The 22,422-nt window shown below is 39.9% G+C and overlaps 3 protein-coding genes and 1 long non-coding RNA gene across 4 annotated transcripts in view; 1 reads left to right on the top strand and 3 right to left on the bottom strand.

Annotated features, from left to right (window-relative positions):
• Positions 1-10,405: 10,405 nt before the first annotated feature.
• On the bottom strand, positions 10,406-11,833 carry tmsb4x (thymosin beta 4 X-linked). Its single transcript, XM_020634465.3, has 3 exons — positions 11,677-11,833; positions 10,877-10,989; positions 10,406-10,789 (listed from the first exon to the last, which is right to left on the bottom strand). Exons 2-3 carry the CDS (start codon positions 10,974-10,976, stop codon positions 10,746-10,748), a joined length of 144 nt encoding a protein of 47 aa, XP_020490121.1. The 5' UTR covers positions 10,977-10,989; positions 11,677-11,833; the 3' UTR covers positions 10,406-10,745.
• Positions 11,834-12,162: 329 nt separating this feature from the next.
• Positions 12,163-22,422, top strand: part of LOC136181249 (uncharacterized) — a 47,490-nt gene continuing 37,230 nt past the window's right edge. The window contains exons 1-2 of the long non-coding RNA XR_010667607.1: positions 12,163-12,226; positions 12,721-13,145. This is a non-coding gene — a long non-coding RNA (uncharacterized lncRNA). The remainder of the gene's footprint in view (positions 12,227-12,720; positions 13,146-22,422) is intronic.
• Positions 12,448-18,257, bottom strand: LOC109984367 (toll-like receptor 7). Its single transcript, XM_020634487.3, has 2 exons — positions 17,824-18,257; positions 12,448-15,729 (listed from the first exon to the last, which is right to left on the bottom strand). The coding sequence occupies exons 1-2, from the start codon at positions 17,854-17,856 to the stop codon at positions 12,646-12,648; spliced, it is 3,117 nt and encodes a 1,038-aa protein (XP_020490143.1). The 5' UTR covers positions 17,857-18,257; the 3' UTR covers positions 12,448-12,645.
• Positions 18,299-22,361, bottom strand: tlr7 (toll-like receptor 7). Its single transcript, XM_020634485.3, has 2 exons — positions 21,700-22,361; positions 18,299-21,472 (listed from the first exon to the last, which is right to left on the bottom strand). The coding sequence occupies exons 1-2, from the start codon at positions 21,712-21,714 to the stop codon at positions 18,326-18,328; spliced, it is 3,162 nt and encodes a 1,053-aa protein (XP_020490141.1). The 5' UTR covers positions 21,715-22,361; the 3' UTR covers positions 18,299-18,325.

Genomic DNA, 22,422 nt, shown 5'->3' with positions numbered 1-22,422 from the left:
CTCCAAGCTTGCAGACATGAGTAGATAGATTTATAATTTGATAATATAACTGGTACAACAGTAATTGGATCAACAGACACAAGTATCCAATATTTTTTGATGCCCATCTTTCATGAAATCAATGTGTGGCCCTGCGTGGGCACATATATTCATCCACACAGAGTCACTCACCATGGCCCCTGGCACAAAGAGCAAGGCTTTTACTATAAAAGGAGTGACAAGGCTGTTGAATAGTTATTTTGAAAGATATGTGTGTACACAACCACATCCTGCCCTGAGTGGGAGATGCAATGAGCAATAGATGCTCTGCAGAAAATACAGAGTGCTGTGAAAATGGGCCACTGCTGATCAAAGACAATAAGGTACATAGTTTTAGGTGATGTGATTAAAAAACTGAACAAAGTTTCAAAAACAAAAATAAAATTGCATATATAGTAGTATCTTTTTTGCACTTTAAATTACATTTGAAACTATTAAACGTTTAACTGTCAGACTTAAAATGTGTGTTGGGTCTTTAAATTACAAAAAAACAACAACACAGAAACGATAGAAAATGTTCTGTTCCACTGCAGTTTATATTCTTTCTAAAGGGCTTAAACTTTAGTCATTTATGTGACTTTGGGGAAATGTGTGCAACATGTGCAGGAAGGGAGATGTGACTTCCCCTTGCAAAAATAGATGTAACCTTGAGAAATATTTTACTGGGTGTGTACCGCTGTGACTGGTGCATCATTCAAACCCTCGCTGCTAGTGTTATGTTAATTTGTGTATACAGAGGACAGAAGGAGTGGTTATTGACTTCTGTTGACTTTGTGCATAAGCGTTAATGTTTTATATAATATACAGCGCCCCTCCCCCCCTTTAGTGTCTAAATGAGGACCCATCTCTAGGTTTCATTTTGTATGCTTTAAGTTGTAATGTTATGGCTTTGTCCCTTCCCTGACCCAACAGAAACCTTATAATTCAGACATATAATTCCAGGTGCTCACCCTGTAGCATCTGCTGCCCACAGATTACACAATGACAGGCTGCTGCAAAGTTAGCTTGAAACCCTCTGAAGCCAGAGCCTTTTGGGAATTCAGGCTGTCTGCCAGATCCCACTGACACTTTTGCACCCTAAACATGACAACTGTGACAGACTAAACGCAGGCAACGGCCTCAGCTGGACACCTCCTACTCTCCTCCCATCAATAATGCAGCAGCAGACAAAGATGGCCATGTCGTGAGGTTGTACTTGATGGGGGAAGCACCAGACATCTCAAGAGGGTCGATGCATGGTTGGCCATTATTTATTAATGGGCTCGCCTGGTGAGAGACGTTAAATCTGTCACAGTCTCATACACAGCTTTGATGCTGACCACTCTGCTGCCGAGCTGATGATATAACCATGAAGAGGTAGCATGAGGTGCCACACCTTTCCTACATAAGAGGAGGAGACTGTCCTCTATCTGCTACATTAATGCTGACTTTCCAGTTATTTAAACATGTGTTTCTTGTTGATTCAGTGTATCCTGACTAGACCCCACACACCGTCATATAAACTACATTCACCTAAACATGATATAGAGTGTTGTTTTTAAACTTACATTTCTTCAAATAGGTGGTTGCTTGGTGGAACTTCCCCTTTACACTTCCTGCCACATGACTGTATCTAAATCTATTCCCCTTAAAACATCCTCTTTTATGAACCCTTATTGATGAGACAATAACTCATTTTGAGCTACGAGCTAAGATCATTTTTTCCCTAATCTTTGGCACATAATTAGTGGCTAATTTATTCTTGAATTATTGGCAGTCTTTGTATGTTTTGTAATACAAAGCATACTTTCAAATGTTGTTACAATAAAAGCTACATTTAAAGGGACATGCCGTGGTAAGAAGGCTCTGGTCATAGTGATACATTTCATACTGCAGCTACAACATGCATTGTTCTTTCATGTCTTAACTTTTAACCTTTGGTGGCAAGTGGTGAGACCTCACAGGTCAAAGTTGAAATCAATCCGGCCTTTTATACTATTTAACTTGAGAGGTGCATGCTGGGTACAATTACACAACGCACCCCTCGCGGCAGTCCCATTTCACTTTGGTGCGGCGATCGTGTAAATGCCTGCCTAACATGCTGCAGTATCACTTCTAACTGTGACCCTGTGTGTGCACAAAAGGTTTAAGGTACCTGCACTATTGCAGGGATTATAGGCTCTGGAGATTACATGTAAAAATGGATTTGCTCTTATTACGGACTTGTGTGGGTATCAGGACAATGAGAACAAGCAGACTTAATTTCCTGTCTCTGGATAGAGAGAGCTTTGTTGTTGTTGCTGCAGAGAGACGCAAAAAAAAAAAGGATACACAGAAAACTGTACAGTGATGGTATTTTAACATGTAGCAATGGAGAAGTATAACATGTATCATTAAACTGTCAGATGTGAGTGGTTTATTTCCTCACTTCCTTTGTGTAGGTATGATTTATTCCCTTACAATTGTGTAACTTCTGCTGTGTTCGTACGCATAATGTTGAGACTGCATGCAAACAGGAATGCAGCTTGTATGCTTCACGTACAGGTTCCTCTACGGCGGTGCACAGCATGAAGTGGAAACAGCCTGCCACTAAAAAGGAAGAGAGAAAATGTCATAAATAGCAGAAGTCAGAAGTAACAGTTGGAAGACTTTGAGGCTTTGTCTCGACGGCTTGTGCCGACCCAATTCTTGCTGCACACACACACACACACACACACACACACACACACACACACACACACACACACACACACACACACACACACACACACACACACACACACACACACACACAACATTTCATTCTCGAGTGCTTATCCACATTAATTAAGATATCAAACCCCTTCTCAGACCTAATCTGAATGCCATTGCTTTAGTCGCCTTGTTTCACAACCATTTCCAGACAACTGCAAACTGAACCCCCTGAAAATAGCTACAAAGGATCAACAAGTAAATACTTGCATTTGACCTGCTCTCCATCCTTTTGAGACTTGCTACAACATGCAGGACTATCAAAGCAGTTGTAGCCGAGCACATTCCTCAAAAGGTTTTCATCATGTATTAGTGTTTTTTCAGAAGAACTATCTATGTTCAGTTCATCTTGAATAATGCTAATAATTTTAGTTTTTATTAGATAGAACAGCTGAAGAGAGACATCAAATTCTGGGAGGTGAAAGAGGGGGATGACATGCAGCAAAGGGCCGAGGTTGGATTCAAACCCATGGCCGCTGTGATGAGGAATATAGTCTCAGTAAATCGGGTGTGCGACATAAACAATTGGCCATCCGGCGCCCGGCTGCAAAATAATTTCATACAGCCATTTTTCAGGCTTAATAAATACAGGCGTATACTCGATACATGCACATTCAATACACCAGACACACTGAACACATGCTTGATGCAGCATCACACATATTAAATAAAAGCTACACATGCCATGAGTATAATGGGTGCAGCGTTTTGTAGGATGCACACATTAATCACGCTGTTCTGCACTGTACTTTTATAAATTTGCACAAAATGTTCCCCACAGCTTCCTGACATTTAACAAGAGCAGTCTAGAATCTTGGCGCACACTTACATATTCAGATGACATCATTGTAAGCCATTTTAATGTCTCTGCACAACTCTATACGTCAGCAGGCCTGAAGAGGTTTTTTTTTGCACAATTGAAACCAACATCATTAGTATATTCATGAGATAAGAAATGTACACATTTCTCTTCTCTGAATGCATTTCTTATAGACAAGTATCACAATTGCTTAAACAGTGCACAAGCTAGATGAATGAGTTAGTTAGGTTTTGCTTCTGCTGTCATGCACCGCTGTTTAAACCACATCCTGATAAACACACCTTTGAAACAGATTCAGCTCCTGTAACAGTCAGCTTGAACGGTCAGTGCATGACGCACTTTCTTGTCAACGCTTGAGAGATAATAATAAATACATATTTTTTCTTGTTTTACCATCTGATGTTTAAAAAGTGTTTAATTGATAACAGAAGTGCTTTACAATGTTGAAAAGTGCACATTGTGCTCAGAAAGTGATTTTATAACATCTCAGAAATATGCTAATACATTAAAGGAAACCATACTTTAAGTAAGAGAATTATCAGGGAGACTGTGTAAGTAGATGGAGGAAAAGCTGACACACAGAAGCTACGAGGATTTGTCAAAAGCTCTGGTGTGATGATACGAAACCATAAGGACTTAGGGAAACATTATTAGTGGAGCTGTTCTTCTTTATATCAAATTAAAATTATGAAAACATTTTTCCGAGTGTATCAATTCACGGGAGATATTGATTACTTATATTTGTCAGAGAAAGGCATATGTTTCTTTGCACATGCTCAGAGGTGCCTTCTTCAGGAAGTTACCACTAAATTGTTTTCTGGTCACGACAAAGTAATTTCTGTCTGCACTTTGGACACACTAAGACATTTCTTAGAATGAAACATCTCTGTTTCCTCATGCATGTGACCACTTAGACTAAACTTGTCACTGAAACAAAGCATCAACCATAAACTTTTGTTGTAAAAACGATTCTGGTTAAAAGAAAAAAAACCTCTGCAGAGAGAGCTAGACTAGATGAAAAACTTGGCTTCATCTCATCCTTTACTTGCCAATTGTCTTAATAACTGCCCGTCCAAGTCGAGGTCATATTCACTTACTGCCCGTATGGAGAAGTGCTGCCCACATTGTCAAGTGTAAGGAATTCTTACTCAGCAAGAACCAAGACCCAAGAACAAAGTCTGAATTAAGTTAAAGTCAGCATTTCTGCATCATTGTACGCATTTTCCACTTTCAAATTCATTACATTTCCCCCGGCTCAAACTGATGTCAAGTAAATGATTCCCAAAATGCTGATTTATCACAGTACTCAACACGGTTTATCTTGAAAATGTTCCCAGACATGCATCAGTCACTCTCCTGATCGAACATGTCCCTTAAAGGCTAATTTCAAGAGTCTTAAAAATCTCTGTTGTCACTCTGTAGGTGTTATATACTTTGCTAAAGGGACAGCTTTTAAAAAGGCTTCTTTTGAGTATGACATTTTTCTGCCAGTGTTTCTGTCGAACAACCCTAAAACATTCACTTCCAGTGCTCTTCGTCACATGAGTACTGTCACATAACCTCTGTCTCAACCCTAAAGCTGGCGTCTCACTTCACTCTTATGCCTCTCACTTCCTGTCTTCTTGTCACACATGCTCAGTGTCATCATGCTAGCTTAAATCTTCACTTGTTGTCTGTATTCTGTGTGTGCTGACGGACTTAAAGTATGTAAAGGTGTGAACTCTTCCCATTTGTACACACACACGCACACTGTCCGTGCATGAGAACCTTGCTGCTAAAAGGGGGGCATTTCTGTTACTGTGCTCACAGCTGGGGAGCTGCTGAGCTCACCAGGGGTTCCTCTTGCAGCTGAAAGGTTGCATGCAAATGTCACATTCAATCCAACTCCTCTTCATCTCCGCCTGTGCACTCTGGTCACATCCGGCTAATGAAATTGTAAAAAGAAGAAGAAAAACTAGTTCAGCCTGCTAAAGAAGTAGCAAGCTCTTAAAACCAGGGTGCCTTTGTTTAAATAGCTATGTAGCTTTTTTCACTTCCTGGTTTGGTTGTGTCTCCGTCCTGTTGTGTGCTCATGTCACAGCTTTTGGTTAGAACTTTTTGAAATGTTCTGAAAAAGCAAATAAATGTGTGTGTGTGAGTGTGATTTACATCCTTACCTTGTGTTAGTTTAGGGAATAGATTGAAACAATTTGACAAATAACAAAAAAATAAAGAGTATAAAAGGTTTTTGGTTTTGTTACATAACCAACCATTTCTTGGCTTGGTTTTGCTCAAGGATTTTGGATTCATGAACTCATTATTTCTTAATTCCTTGCTATTTGCCTGCCTGCAGGTTAGTGTCACCAGCTTTTTTTCTTCTTTCCAGAACATTTTGATGTTGTTTTACATTTGTAGTTATTTCTTTTAACGCCTCTTGTTCGAAGTTCAAATGCTTCTCTGTGGAGTATTTATTTATCTGCCTCCTATGTTCAGAAACACATATAATTCTGTCCTTGTGAATTCACTTCTTTTCTTTAGAACACCTCTGATCTATTTTAACTGGTCTGAGAATGTGTGATGATGATTTGATATTCACATCTTTGTTGCATTCAATCTTTCCTCAATCTGCCTGATCTATTTTTAATATGGGGGTGTGTGAGTTCCTCTGTTTCAAATAATCACACATAGGCCATTTCTGACACGTCCCTTGCTTTGTAATTCTACAAGACTGACACTGTAAATGCAAGGTACTTTCTCATTACCTTAACTGGAAGGTAAGGAGCCCTGTGGGAGTAGGGCACAGGTCAGGCAACTCAGTCTCGTTATGTACGCTGCCTTTGTATTATCTGCGGTGTTGAGGTCTCAAATAGCAGCTTCAGATTTAAGATAGCTGCTTAGCTTTTTCACATATTCCTATTAAAGTCTTCACAGAGGTAAATATGTGTGTACCTCTGCTGTTAGTTTATCTGCTTGTGAGGCAGATAGATGTATACATCGCCCCTCTGAGACAAAACTCTGGGCTTTTTTTCCCCTGGGGGGGTTTCTTTGTCACACATAGCAACCATCATGGTGCGTCGCTGGATTGGCCAGCTCACACCCTCAGCTTTTGTTGTCTAGTACCTATCACACAATAGCTGCACTGCTTTTTCCCACCATGGGTATGATAATGCAAACAAAGATGAATTGTCCTTTCCTTGGTGCACTCTCTGAATTAAGAGCAGAAAGACGCTGAACCTCCCCATATGGATGAATACGCATTTTTGTTGTAGCTTCAGCTTTCTTTTTGTAACCCTCACACAGAGATATCATATTTAATCTTGAATATTATTTCTTTGCTCTGTAAAAAAGGCAAACAGTTGGTGTTTGGTACAATATAAAAAGTACCAAAAACCTTCCTCTTCCTTATGTATCAATGAATATTTGTGTTTATTTTCTCCTTTGCTCTGTTCTTCTATGCCAGATACAAACCAGCTAACATTAGATTCACCCGTTTAGTCCTATTATAAGTTTTAAATTCACTCTTTAATAAACACTATGAGTATTTCATCATATCTTGTGTTATATTTCAGGAGTGTCCTTCAGTCTTTGGTCAATGTTGACAAAAAAATGTGGTGGTTACAGTTGCTCTCAAACACAACATAGGAAATAAAGAAATACAAGTGAAACAAGCAGAACTAAGAACAAAAGTGCAGGATATGAGAAGAAGTAGTACGCTAAAAGAAGAAGTAGTAAGCTACAAAATAAAATAAAGTCCTCAACTGTCTTCTCCTTTCCCATACAAAACAATAAAGAAGCATACATTCTCTTGCCGTGCCTACACATGAGCGCATGTTTGGACAGGTAGACTATTTAAGCAATGTGTCCTGAAAGATTCAACCAAACCCCAACAATAATATAGTTCACCAGGAAGCTGAGGTTCTCTTGTGTTACTTCAGCTAGCAGCTTAGCATACAACCTTTTATTTTCATATTCAAAAAACAGTTTTTCTACTACAGAATCCCACCCTAAAGAAAGCGCCTTTCAATTACCACAAGGAGTTATTTTAACATCTTGTAAAGGGATAAACTAACAGGATGTTTTTTTCCACAAGATGCCTTTGTGGAGGAACCTTAATGATCATGTGAGCAATAATAACAAAAACATACGTACAGCAAAGCCCCTTGGACTGTTTCAAAGGAGAAGGCTTGTGTTAATTTCTGAAATCTGTTTTCTTTGCACAAATTTTGTGATTCTGGCCACCAGCTCTTTGTTGGATATCAAAAAGCAAATGAAAGGATGTAGGGCTCCGAACAACATAGCACACTCTCTGATCATGTGAAAATATGTGGAAATCTCCTGTCTGCTGCCATGGAAACAGACCACAAGAAAGATGGAGCTGAATTCATTTTTTATCATGAGGAAGGGGTAGAGGCACCGAGATGAGTTTCAGCCATGTTGCTGCGTGCAGCTGTGAGATCCTGTCACTTCCTCTTGCATGTAAAATGTAAAACCTGTTGTAACAAGATTTTTTAGTCCACCCCCCAAAGAACTTCCTGTAAACCAGAAAACATCAGGGCTTAACATTACATTAATATGCAGCAAATATGAGGTGGTTTCAGTGCATTTTGTACATCACTTTAAAATGTTGACACTTTCCATACTTCACGGTACAAAACTTGTAAATGAGCGGCACCATTCTTAACATCAAACCTAACATAGCTTTAAGTCTGACCAAAACATGAGTCATACGACCACTGCACCATATCACAACATAGATCAAATCACAAGGATTAAAAATGACAGTACTTTGTTGTTGTATATTTACAGTATAGGCCGCACATTAAGGAGCAGTGTTCCCAGTATGGTTTCATTCTCAGAGCATGTTACGTATGTAGGCCGTCTCACAGGCTTCTGTGTTCTTGGTAGCGGGTGCTGCAGTCAGTCTGAGCCACACAGGGTGCCCGTCACAACACTGGCAGATGGCCTTTTGGTGCCTGGAGCCAAGTTGATCACAATCAGCCCTTAGTGTCATCTCAGTGTCATTTGCATGCCTTTTCATGGACATTCATCAGGTCCCAGTGAAAACATTATTATCAACAGGTCTTCCATTGAAGTGTAGAAAAATGCTGAATCCGTGGGCTGCTTTTGAGTTTTAACGTTGTGGGGACAAATGTGTCCCGAGTCCATATATCTCAATCATCAGTTTTGCCAGGCTTGAGGCACGAGAGTAATAGGAGATAGCATTGTTGTAATGTGTAGTATTGGCTTGTGTTTTCCCAAAGTAGCACATTGTTATTAGACACTGAGGAGCTCTTGTGTGGCCAGGCTGCACACAAGAATGATGGGAGTGAGTGCGTGGATAAGAAAGGGGGGGTGGGGCTGTCATAACAGATATGTGGATAATTTGTGGCCTTTTGTTGCTTCTAAAATAGCAAAAAGAAAGTCAATAAATGTCCCTTTTTTCCCATACTAAATATGACTAGATTAAATGCGACCTCATGGGAAAGACGATGGATGTGAATGAGTGCCAATCCCTCAGCAGAGCCTATTGTTATTATTACAGCACATCTGTTATGATCTACAGCCACATTGCAGTTATATAATCTCTCTCTCTCTCTCCCCACATGAGATACAGCTGTTGTCCCTGTGCAGCAGACTGAGGTAGAACAGGTTCTCTTTTTTCCTTCATTCAATAGAATTGTTTTTTTCCTGGTTACAGCCTTGAAATAGTGTGCCATCTGTGGTTTACACATCCTATGAGTTCACAAAGATAGATTCTTTATTTCACAGACAGTAAGGATCAGTCTGCATTTAGTCCCTTGAAAGCTCACTGCAGAAGGCTCTTTAGAAAGCCCCTTGTGCAAACAATAGCTCTAGTTTTTAGCAGCTAAAGCTGTGGTGCGCCCATCTGGTTTTATGTACATTGGAACGTATGACGTCAGCTTTTAACCATCAGCCCCCCAAGCTCGTTCAGATACGGTCTGTTCACTGTGTACAAGTAACTTGTGATTACAGCACAGGGCATTAGGGGACACCCGGTTGACAGCAGAAACAAATCACATGCAGTTAGGTTTTATAACTCAAGTCATGTGTTAGAACTCTGACAACTGCTAATAACAATCTAACCACATCGAGAAGTTGATTTTTAAGTGCTAATCCAGCCTCAGGCCACTTTGACATGTGGTTACCCATCCTTTCATGCACGAGTATTCTCAATAAACTGCCTGTTAGCAGTTTCACGGTAGGAAGCAGCTGTAGTTACAGCTGGAGGCGGAGTGGACTGAGGCTGTGCTCTTGCTTGGTGCAGCTGCAGGGAGAAACATACAGGAGCAAACAACTAAAAGGCTTACATCAGTTAAACATTTACTTTCCCCCCATTTTCAATTAATCATGCAAACAATGATTTTTCCTTTGGAGGTATAGTATTTCAGTTTTGTCAAGCACTAAGGCATTGAACCAGGTTTAGACACAGCTAAGGGGACAGGTTGTTAAGTATGCATTTTGGTTTGTCAGAATTGCTTAAGGCTTCACTTCTGAAAAGCTGATTAATTATTTCATGAGAAACCCAAGAATGTAGTTTTACCTAGAAGTGCACAAGCAGTCAAGTCCACATGTGTATGAGATTCTAGAACACAGTAGTTTTCCTAAGATTTAACTATTGCCCTCCTGCTGGGTGCCTCTTTTAAAGATGGAGGAAGAGGTTAAAAGCTTCAGCTGCACAGATTGTCAAGCACTTAAATCACTTGACAGCAGCAAAGACAGATGTCTTGCCACCAGAGAACTACCATGGTTGTGAGGTTAAAAGCCAATTAGGAACAAAGTGGGCTGAGCACAAGTATTAAATCACAAAGACACAGGTGAATTTCATTTTTTATTTTGCATATTTAACAAATTTGCACATTCCAGATGTATTTATTTTTTTACAGAAAGACCAGTTGCTTTGTTGGAATTCACAAACAGCAAAAGCAGGGCTACAAATCACAAAGTGTTGGTCCCCCAGTTGTATCATGACACACCCAGTTCAAACAGATGACCAGGAACCCAATGCCGACATCAAGCCACACATCGTAATACACAAGGGAGAGCTGTTTGGAACCATTGTTTAGTCAATTATTAAAAACTTCAACTTGCATACTTGGTGGTTGAAAAAAAAAAAATGCAAGGCTTGTGGAATGTATAGATATAGGAGGAGCAGTGTTCATGATGTAGTTTGACAAGCTGCTGCCTTCTCCTGCTCCATGACTGCAAAGAAAACAAGTTTGAATCATTAGTCTTAAAGGTTATTCACAACTAAATGTTAAGGATAGGGTCATTAAGTGCATTACATACTCTCTTTAGTCGGCAATGTGTTCTTCTCCTCAGTCTCTGTCTTCTTCAGCTTGGTCTTGTCAAATGACGCGACTTCCGTGAGGTCAGGTTTGTCAGACATGTCTGCAGAGGCTCTAAAACAACAAAATCCAGAGACTTCATACAAACCTCATTCAAGTCCAATCAGAAAACACCTGAGCATGTAGATAGCCAATTAGTGTCAGAATTACAAGATCAGGGTGAGGCATTAGATACATAGACTGTGCATACAAAAATTACAAAATAAAGTAGTGATAGCAATGATTACATTCGATGCAAAAACGCCTGATTTCAAGTTTCTCAGCCTGACTTGATAGAAGCTTTGTGTCAATTTGGAACCACCGCCCTTTTAAGCAATCGAGATCAGCAAACTGCCCTTAACGAGGTGTCAACACCCACCTGTACAACGCAACCTGCCATTTAGAAGGCAGAGCTGACATACTGAACGTTATTTGCGTTTTTAACCAAATATAAAGCCAATAAACTGATGCAGTTTGATAGTCAACCCTGTAACAAGCTTTCAGTAACCGACAGGCACATTTAGATACATTTTAAAAACGTAACATTTCTTAAACTGGGTCTGACTTTCGGTATTTTATGATTCCATTCCAGAGGCTTTTTTAACATCGTGGTCAGCGGACATAGTTTGATGTTGAAGCCGGACACTTAGACTAAACGTTACAAAACTCACAAACGCCAACTAAATCATTGAACAACAAGGCTACGGTAAATGCAGGCACCCATTTGTTCACATTTTGTTCGACAAACATTGTAACACTCACCAGAGTTTGATTCAGAGAAATCACAGGTCGCACGTCTCGCTGGGACAGGGGCAGAGTGACGTCTCATGCGTCTGTCTCACTTTATATACTGCGCAGTATGCTAATAAACCCCTGACGTCACGACACGTCTCAGAAGCCTGCTATCACAAAATATATATATTTCTACTTCAAGTTGAAATAACAGTACTTTAAATATGAGAAGCTGTATATTCAGTTAATAGATTTGTGCATTTATTTTTATTAATTTATTTTAGGTTTAAAAATAATTTAATGCGAACACTTGCAACAAATTAGGTGAGTGAAATCCCCTTTTCTCCTCTTGTCTTCACAGTAAAAGAGAATCATTATAAGGCAGCTCCAGGTGTTGGTTCGTGTGACACAGTGGACACAATGCTGGAGGAGTGAGAAAATGATTAAACTGAATCATTCATGAACTATTGAGACTGTGTAAGGTGCGACCTCACGTGGGCAAACAAAGCAATAACCCGGATGTTTTGAAATGGAGAAACGAAGAATGGAGTTACAGGAGTAGCTCGGTACGGACCAGTGGGTTAGTGGGATGTTAACAGACTTTTTAAAAAAACTAATAATTTCATTTGGACCACAAAAAACTCTAAAATCTTGTTTTAACAGGGAAGAAGTGTAGTTTGTCCCTAAATTGCCCTTTTGGCAGGTGAAATTTGGACCTCAGGTGTTTTGTACTTTTTTACAAACAAAGAAAAGTTAGTCGTAATGAAATAGCAGACTAAAATAATACACAGCAAAATCTCGTTAGATTAAAATTGACTGATTTATTTATATTCTGTAAAATTTGAACACAGAAAACAAGACATTTATTACAACTGTGTCTGAATCAGCAACTATTATGAAACAATTTTGATAAAAGTTGAGTTCAAAACAGTTTAAAACGATTGAATTTTCCACAAAAAATGTTTTGAATCATTCAAACAGTTGATGTTTGTCCTGGCCTCAGGTGATGGTGAAGTACTTTGAATAAGACTTGTTGTACATCAGTTGATTGTCTACTCTGACCACACTCCTCAGGTTTTGCCAGAACCAGGGCTCTGCGGCAGGTGTTCTCGGCCACTCCACCACGCTTTCCCCACACAGCCGCCTCCTCAGGCGCAGGAAGTGAGAGTGCTGCAGGACAGGCTCCAGCATCAGAAGCACTATCACATCTACATTTTCATCCAGCAGGCGCTGATGGGCCAGATACATTGCCAGTCTAAAAACCCCGGTCTTAACGTAGTTCTCTGTTAAGACGAACAGGGTCTTGCGACTGTATCGGATGCTCTGAGTGAGGTTGTCTACCAGCGGGACTCCTGGGGGCCAATCCCTTTCCTCCAGACACAGAGGAAGATGCTTCTCTCCCTCATCTTCCAGTTTCACTCGCAGGTTCCCCAACACCCACTCAGAGACATGTGGATCGCTGGTGTCGTAAGTCACAAAGACGTCATAAGCACTGTCAGGTGAGTTCAGAGTTCTGTATCCGTTAATCTTAGCTTTCATATAGTGTAGGACGTAGGAGGCATCCCAGTAAAACAAGTGAGCAACTGTTGAGACAAACATGAAAGCCATCACGAAAGAATATGTGAGAATGTAGATAGAAAAAGCCATTGTGTCATTCACACACTGTTGAATATCAAAGTTGATCAGAGCTTGACCCTTGCGGTTTGCTGGTGTGTCACAGGTCACTGCGGTGGTCAGGCTAGGAATCTTTACATCAGTGCTTTCAATCCACATAATGAAATTGAATGAATCACAGGTACACTGGAAGGGGTTTTTCTGCAAGAGCAAAGTCTTAATCTGACTCTCAGGCCAAAGTGAGAAGGTGGATTGATTGATGATGGTCAGTCTGTTGTTTCTAAGACTAAGAGTCTGTAGGCTTTTTGCAACCTGTAGAAATCCGTTGTCCAACTCGATAATGTGATTATAGCTCAGGTCAAGTAAAGTCAAAGTGTGTGTGACTTTTGCATTAGAACCTGTCACATTAGTTAAATAATTATGGCTCAGGTCTAAAGTTTCAAGTTGAGGGAAACACTGAAGTTTGTCCCAATTGAAGTCAGTAAGATGGTTGTGACTTATGAGTAGTTTTGTGAGGTTACGTGGCAAATATTCATACACATTATCCGGAATATTTGCAATGCTGTTGGAAGATATGTCTAAAATAGTCAAATTTGTAAGATTGGTAAAAAGCGTCTTGTATGAGCCATCGTTTACCTTCCAAATCTTGCCAAGATAGTTATGAGCAAACCGAAGTTCTGTTAAGGATTTGCTGTACATGTGTTTTGTTGTTAACCTGTCGATTAAGTTATTACTCATATTCAGCACTCTTAGAACTGGCAGATTTTGAGTGAAATTCAGATTGTGTGTAACACCAAATGCTGTAAAGTAGTGAGAATTGTGACTAATATCCAGTACTTGTAGTTTTTCCAGTTCTTTAAAGGCATCGTCAAAGGCCAGATCAATCTTATTGTATGACAAGTCAAGGTATGTCAGATTAGGCAGCAAGGAGAACTCTGTTCCGTTAAGTGCGGCCGAAAATCCATTTCCTGAAAGGTTGAGACATGAAATGTTTCCGTAGTGCTCAAACTGCTGTGGAGTAATGAAGAAGAGATTATTTGAGCTGAGGATAATCACTCTTCCAGAGTCAAAGCACTCTTGTTTGATAAGGCCGTGTTTCAAAATGTAATCACGATCTTGTGGATGTTGTGTTATGAGCGGTGAGATGGAAAGGTCCAGCTCCTGACTGTATCCATCAAGTGGAGATGAAAGACTTCTCACTGGCATTGGATAGAGCCTGTTTTCTGCCAGGTAAATCATTTTTAGGTGGGAGAATTTTTCAAATATTGTGGAACCAGAGTGAATAATGAAGTTGGTCCCTAAGTTTAATGCTGAAAGATTCTTCAGCTCGTAGAGAGGACTGAGGGTGTGCGGCCCGATATCCTGGAAGACCAAGCCATCCATATGCAAAGTCCGAAGTGATGTCAGATTTGAAAACTCCTTGGAAAGGTTTATGGTTTTAGGGTAGCACTTGGAAGCAAAGTTAAATGAAAGGTCCATTTTTTCCAGCTTATGAAGGGACTTTAGAAATGTTGCCTCTCTGGTTATTGTGTTTAGTAAGAAGTTAAATGACAGGAACAATTCTTTAAGCGCTCTCAAGTTCTCAAACAAGGAGGGATTCAGGTAGGTCAGTGAGTTTCCTCCCATGTTCAGTGTCACAAGTTGTGTTAAACTATTAAACGCATTGGGATGGATGGCAATGGAAGTGTTTTGGCAAGGAACACAGGGATATGGAGCATTGTGACATCTTGGACAGTTCCCTTGTATGTGAAGGGATTTTACATTTGTAAGCCCCAAGAAATCCTCTTCAGAGATGTACTGTATTTGGTTAGAACCCAGTTTCAACATGGTTAACGATCTGGGCAATCCTTTTGGAACTTCAGTTAAATTGTTATCGGACAAGTCCAGAATCTTAAGTTTGGTCATAATTGCTAAACTTCCGTCAACAACTGTGATGGATTTGTTACAAGGATTCCAGAAGTAGCAGTTTCTGGATAACCATAACTTGGTCAAGTTTGTTAAGCCAGCGAAGCTCCTGTTATCTAACCTCATTATCTTGTTATTGTGTAAATCAAGGATTTCCACACTAACAGGGAGGTTGCCGGGAATTTCAGTCAGGCGATTGCCACTAAGCCTCAGTGAACGTAGTTTTGTTAGGTTTTTGAAAGCCTCCGCAGCGATGATCAGCCCTTTGTTTTTGCTTGCCCAGCCTAGATCGAGACGAGTCAGGTTCTGCAGATTTGAAAATGAAGCAACAGTAATATTTTTAATGTAGTTTTCTGATAAGATGAGTTCCGTCGCATTGCTTGTTATCCCGTGAGGAACTCCATCCAGGTGGCGCCCTTTACAGTCAAACAGGACACTGGATGTATTGTAGAAGGGTGTGACATCACATGGGAACTGCGGTGTCATCCATGCAGGTTTACAAGCAGCAGGCTCATTGTGGAAACACAGACTGAACAGCAGCAAGTGCATCCAACATTTGAAAGTCTGTGGATAAACAATAACATGGGTCAGGTGAAGTGACTTGGAATTATACAGGTTAATGAACCATTTAATATAAGGCTCCAACAGATTAGACTGACGAAGACGAATCAGATTGTATCTTCCAAAATAAAAGTCTGAAGCATAATATCAGCAGGAAATTGTTCTTAATTATTGCCACCTAATTGTTGTTTGAAGACAGAGTTGACACATTGTGAACCTGTCCTTTAAAGGGACACTTGCAGGTTGGAGACCTCAGAGAATCTAAATGGTTTGGAAAATATATTCAGAAAAATATAGGAATTAGTACTCTACTGTCTACTGTAACTTCTGGAATCCTTTTTGAAAGCGCATACTTTTAATTCCACATCAAAACAGACACCTAATGTGACGTAACATGGGGGAGTCATGCTGAATGTTTAACAATAAGAAACATGGAACTTAATAATAAATTAGATTTTTAATTCTTAATGTCAGTCTTGTCAATGAAGAGGAGACAAACTCTTTATCTGTATGCACAGACATGGGGCAGTTAGATATTGAAGAGACCATGAACAGGGCAAAGTAACAGCCACAGGAGAGAAATTGAGTTGTGGTGTGATTTGAACCAGGGGAGAACTGGACAGGTATACCGGTGAGTGACAGGAGTTAGCTTGGGAAATCTAAAGCTGTGTTCATTACTAAATGTTGTAAAAAAAAATTTAATGAATCACGTATCAAAGGCTGTAACTAATCACGAGGAGGGCAAGTGGGAGATAAATGCTTACTGTGATGCATTATTTCAAATACCTGTAACAGCCTGCGCATCATATCTCTGTAAACTCTCAAAAACTGCTCACGATCACGGTATGACTCGCCACACACCCTACCTTAAGTTTTTTTCGTCAACAGCCATTTTCTGAAAGGTTTTATTATAAATATTGTAAAACATGTAACCTGGAAGTTGCCCTTGTAGTATTAAAATGTGTATGGTACCATCTTTATCCAGCAGATGGCAGTAGCCTGTAAATATGTTCTTCCAAGTTTTGAGAGCTCTTGGTTTTGCTCAACAATGTCTGCTATGACCAGAAAATATAATTCTGTGGTGATTGTGTGTGCTAAAAGCTACTTGGCATGTGCATTGCATGTGTTGCAGTACTTAGAGGCTATTTATATTATAATATTATAGATTGTCTCCTCTTGTATTTGTATTTTATGCTGTAAGCATAAAATACGTGTTCAAAAAAGTGCTTTATAAATATAGCTAAGTGACTTACACAAAAAGGGAAGAGTCATAAAGTGATTGAAATGCCTGAGAGGAATCGTCAAAAACCTGACACGTTTATTTGTCTTGTTTATGCTTAATGTATATGGCCTAACATGATTCTGATCATTCCATTCAGAGCTAAGATTGTTGCAGAAAAACCCGAAGAGGGTATACCACCCTCATTTTGCAACATTCTGTTTCCCATATTTTTCCCCATGAGTTTGTTAAAAGTGTCACATAGATTTCCGTAATGTTTCACCTCGACAATGAAGCTATCAGACTTTTTTTTTACAGTGAGGGAAATATGGCTTCAACTTTCCATCAAGTGAAAATGTAAATATCCTTGAATTAAGTTTTCATTTCTCCTGAAATAGTCGACCTGACACATGAAACCAGAATGTAGTCAGAACCTCTTGTGCTTGTTTGTATGAATTTGAATAACAGAGGGACAGCTGCTCATTGGGTGTGTGTGTACCTGTTGCCACTAAATAAGAAGGTAATACACATTAAATCAATAAAAAGATAGCATTTTTTTGTACCACACAGTTGTGGGTGAAATTTAATAGCTGTATATAGTGAACAACTCATTTTCACAAATGCAAAAAGAAAATCTTAATGAGTCAATATATGACACATTCAGCTCAAATATTAACTAGTAAGGTTCTAAAAACAAGTGCATCAAACAATTCATGATTATACAAGAGCTATATTCATTTAAAAAGCACACTAACAAAATGTAAATATATAATACATGGCGATGAAGATGTTTTTTAAAAAGTATATACATGTACATCTCCGGTATACACAAAGCAAAGCTTAACATGTACAAATGAACTTGTTTCAATGAAACTCACCATTGTGCATGCACTGTACTGGTTCCTTAACATCCTTGAAAGATTGCCTTGAAAAATGTTTGAATTTCTGGAACTGTAAAATCCCTCAGCTTAATTAACCAACAGTGACATAGGGTTCCATGTCACCAGAAGTTAAAGTAAGATATGCTTCATTTCTGATCGTCTCCGTTCATGTACAAGATGCATTCACTAAAAGCCCCTGGCCGCTGAAACCAACCATAAAAAGCAATGAGCTGTCTGTTTCTCATAACAAGGTTCTGACACAGAAGATGCATGTAAGGAAGTGCATCAGTCTCACTTCCCTGTTTTGTTATTTGATAGCAGTTTCATAGAACACTCAAATGGTATAACCTCTAGGGAATTCAAAGTTTGCACACAATAACTTGTAAATATTCTACTTAGTTGATGAGCTGTTTACACATTGAAATGCCTCGGAGAAGTACATTGAGAATAATCACAATTTGAAGAAGTAGTATGACAGCATGACAATTTATTTCTAGATTCACAGAGTCTCTTTGAAGAGATTGTTGTATTGTTTGTGACTCTCTGTTGCCAATACACTCCTGAGAGTGAACCAGAAGTATGGCTGAGCTTGAGGGTTTGTTGGCCACTCCAAGACAGACCGCTTGTACAGTCTCTTCCTTAATCTCAAGTACTTTGAATTGCACTGCAGTTTCTCTAAGAAGATCAGTATGATAACATCATCCTTTTCATCCATTAGCCTTTGATGGGCCATGTAGAAAGCCGTCTTGAAGTTGCCACTTTTAATGTATCTGCTGGTGAGGATGAAGACGGTCCTCTTGCTCTTGTGAATGCTCTGGGAAAGGTTGTCGATTAAGGGACATCCAGGTATCCAATCCCGGTCTTCCAGACATAGTGTCAGGCAACGATCTCCGCGCTCCTCCAGGTGGACGCACATTTCCCTCATCACCCACTCTGACACTGCAGGATCCTCTTTGTCATATATCACAAAGGCATCATAGACAGAGCTTTGGGAATACAGGTGCATGTAGCCTTTAAGCTTGGCTCTACAGAAGTGGTAGATGTACCAAACGTCCCACAGGAAGAGGTGGCTGGAGACAGACAAGGTGAGGAAGCTGAGGACAAGGGAAGTCATGAGGATGTAGAGGATGATTGACAAGTAGTGGTGCTGGCAGGCCAGCAGGTCCACAGAGATGATAGGATGTCCTCTTTGTGCCCCTGGACTGTCACAGGTGACATCTGTGGCCAGTCTGGGAATGGACACTGTAGTCCTGTTGAGCCATGAGATGAACCAAGTGGCATTGCAAGTGCACAGAAATTTGTTGTTGTCCAACAGCAACATGGACATCTGATCAACTACATCGTCTGGAAAGCTAGATTTGTCAATGTGCTGTATGCTGTTGAAACTAAGATCCAGATATTTCAAGTTGTATGCATCCTTAAGGAAATCTTGACTGAGCTCTACGATATGATTTTTATGTAAAATGAGCTTCTGGAGAGATTGGCTACAGTTTGACAGCATGCCTGGAACCTTAGTTAAACTGTTCCCACTTAGATCAAGTACTTGCAAAGAATGCAGAAGTTGTAGTTTCTTCCAATCAAACTCTTTTAATATGTTGTTTTTGATGTACAGCTCAGACAGTTTGTCTGGTAAACCATTGAATACTTGTTCGGGAATGAAATTGAGATTGTTATGTGATATGTCGAGCACAGTTAGATTACTTAGTTTCTTGAAATAATTGCAATATCTGGTGTCCCCATCTCTCCACATCAGATCTAACCGATTATCTCTGAACTCTAACCTCTCTAGAGATTGACTCTCCATTTCTGTGTTGGTGGAAGTTGAGATCTTGTTGTGGTTCATCAGCAGTACCTTGAGATATTTCAAATGTCTTGTGAAATTAAGCATGTGAGTCAAGCCTTCTGACTCAAAATAGTGGTTGTTATTACTGATATCCAAGATGACCAGACTTTTCAGCTCTTGAAATGCAGTGGAATAGAGTAGGTCCAGGCGATTTGACGAGAAGTCCAGGTACTTTAAATTAGTCAGATAGGTGAATTCAGAGCCATTCAGACTTTGGCTCATCGCATTCCCAGACAAATTGAGGCATCTCAGCTCCCCAAGATTTAAAAATCTTGAATGCAAGAAGAATATGTTGTTTCTGCTCACATCCAGGGTTTTGCCAAACTCACGGCATTGCTTCTTGACAAAAGATGTGACAACCCCGAGTTCTTTGTCTTTGTATTTGCAGCTGCGTGCATATTCATCATATCTGAAGTAATGGATCTCTCTCACTTCCTTACTTTGGTAAGGAGCGGAAGCTGGCATGGGAGACCATTGCAAAGGCTCTCCTTCAGAGAAACCAACAGCATCCTGGCCATCAGAGGGGGAAGATATTTTGTTGTCAGACAGACTGATTATTTTAAAGCTTTTTAATTCCATTAGAATACTAAGGTTTGCCATTTTAATAAAGTTTGTACCAAGATCCACAACCTCCAAGTTTTTTAGATGTTTTAGAGGAGCAATGCTCTCTGGCTTTAGCTGCTGAAACACAAAGCCCTTTAGTCTGAGAACTCGAAGGGATTTGAGGTTGGCGAAACTGCAGCTCAGTCTCAGTGTTTGGGGGTACTTCTGAAGGTCATAGTTGAATGAAAGGTCAAGTTCTTCTAGTTTGCTCAGAGAAAGTGGGAATCTGGTGACTCCTATGTCTATTGCTAAAAAGTTTGATGAGAGATCAAGCTCTCTCAGCTCTGTTGTGGTGGCAAACCACTCTGGTAGCAGAAATGTCAGGGAGTTACTGTGCAGCCTGAGTGTCTGAAGCTTTGTCAACATTTTAAAAGCTTCCCCGCTGATATTAAGAGGTGAGTGATTTGGGCAAGGGATGCATGGGAAAGGAGCATTGTAACACCGAGGACAGTTTCCGCTTATATCTAGAATCTCAAGGTTTGTTAAGTTTTTGAAATCCTCATCAGTGACTTTTGGAATGTTATTGTTGTAGAGATACAACTCCTTCAGACTTGCTGGGAGCTGATGTGGGATAAAGGATAAATTATTTGACTTAAGACATAGCAATGTTAAATTGCTAAGCTGTAAAAATGCATCGGCCTCTATTTTATAGGAATCATTACACGGATTACGATAATAGCAGTTTTGACTCAGATAAAGCATCTGGATATTTCTAATCGCTGTGAGGTTTGCTTTAGAAATCTTAACAATGTGATTGACTTCCAGACTCAGCAGGATCAGATTGGGTGGCAGGCCTTTAGGTATACTGTAGAGCTGATTTCCATCGAGATACAGGGCTTGAAGATTCCTCAGGTTGGTGAAAGTATCTTCCTCTATTGTCACACTCTCGGTGCACACACGGTCCTTGGGACCAATTTTGATGGGCACACAGTTGCACCTCATGTCAATCTCAGTCAGGTTCTCCAGCCCGTGAAAAGAGGTGGAGTTTAATCTAGGTATATGATTGATGGTGAGCGTCAGATTGGTAGTGTCTCTGGGGATGCCGAAGGGGATATCTTTGAGGTTTCTCTCAGTGCAGTCTACCTTCACCACACTCCCGTTGTTGGTCTCATTGACATCACATGGCAGGGTTTTTGGATAAGAAATGGTAGCTGTCGACACAGAGAGATAACTGCACAGGCCCGGCAGCACCGTACAAATCTGTTCAGAAACACATGTGTGTTACCGAAATGTGTGTAGGTAGAATGCTAATTATACACTTCCATTTCTAAGAAAACAGTCACAATCTACATCAGACAGTATCAAAACACTTTTAGTATGTTAAATACATAATACGGTACTTGGAAATATAACTGAAAACTTTTGTTCCCTCTTTAAAATGGATGCCTTTATGGAACTGGTATATGAACAAAATCACTGACACTCACCAGATGGAAGAACATGGTTCATGTGAAGGATTGATGAGTGGTCCTGCTTCGACTTTGGAGTTGCATCAAGTGCTGAACTAACTGTAACATTGATGATCTGTTCCAAGTTGTTGAGATGAAAGTAACAGATGGCTGGGTGAGCCCATTGTAGGCTATGTATAATTAGCCAGAATCACTTCCCTATTGTCACAAACCACATATATACAAATCTGTCATCCTTTGCAATGTCTGGTTGATAATAGTTAAGGATAGCTTTTGTGATATAACGATGCAAATCTAATACAGTGTATGCTTAAGTTTCTATGAAGAGGTTTGCTTTAGAATACAAGGATCCATGACATCAGTCTGCTTCTCTTTAAGGTGTCATATTATAACACAGGTGGAGGAGTTGTGGGTGATTCAGTGGTCACCAGAAATAGAAAGAGCAGTTTCATTTCTTATTAGCCTGCAGGGGAAAGTGAAACATGTACATGATTTGAGGTGTGCCAGCTCTTCATGGCAATCATGCTATTTTGGCAACAGGTAGAATCTTTTTCTGTTCTGTGGGTAATGTTTGGCTCTGTGACTAAGTACGTAACATTAATCCTTACTTATTATCTGTCGAGACAGTATGTATGAATAGTTGGTCTTTCCAGTGAAAACCGTAAGCCAGAAATTGGCACTGTTGTTTTAGATTAAGTATTTACCATATCTGCATTATTTAAATGAAAAAAAAAGACAAAA

The sequence above is a fragment of the Labrus bergylta genome, chromosome 13 (genome assembly GCF_963930695.1).
Source record: "Labrus bergylta chromosome 13, fLabBer1.1, whole genome shotgun sequence".
Classification (NCBI taxonomy): Eukaryota; Metazoa; Chordata; class Actinopteri; order Labriformes; family Labridae; genus Labrus; species Labrus bergylta.
The sequence above is the reverse complement of the archived record's forward strand: the minus strand, read 5'-3'. Positions and strand labels throughout refer to the sequence as shown.

Excerpts from the sequence above, each read along its gene's own strand:
- tmsb4x (XM_020634465.3), bottom strand. The coding sequence starts at position 10,976 with ATGTCTGACAAACCTGACCTCACGGAAGTCGCGTCATTTGACAAGACC. Across the intron at positions 10,790-10,876 it reads CACATTGCCGACTAAAGAGA|TCATGGAGCAGGAGAAGGCA; the intron begins GTATGTAATGCA and ends TTTTCTTTGCAG.
- LOC109984367 (XM_020634487.3), bottom strand. The coding sequence starts at position 17,856 with ATGTTAAGGAACCAGTACAGTGCATGCACAATG. Across the intron at positions 15,730-17,823 it reads AGTACAGTGCATGCACAATG|ACTTTCAAATGTTGGATGCA; the intron begins GTGAGTTTCATT and ends GTTTATCCACAG.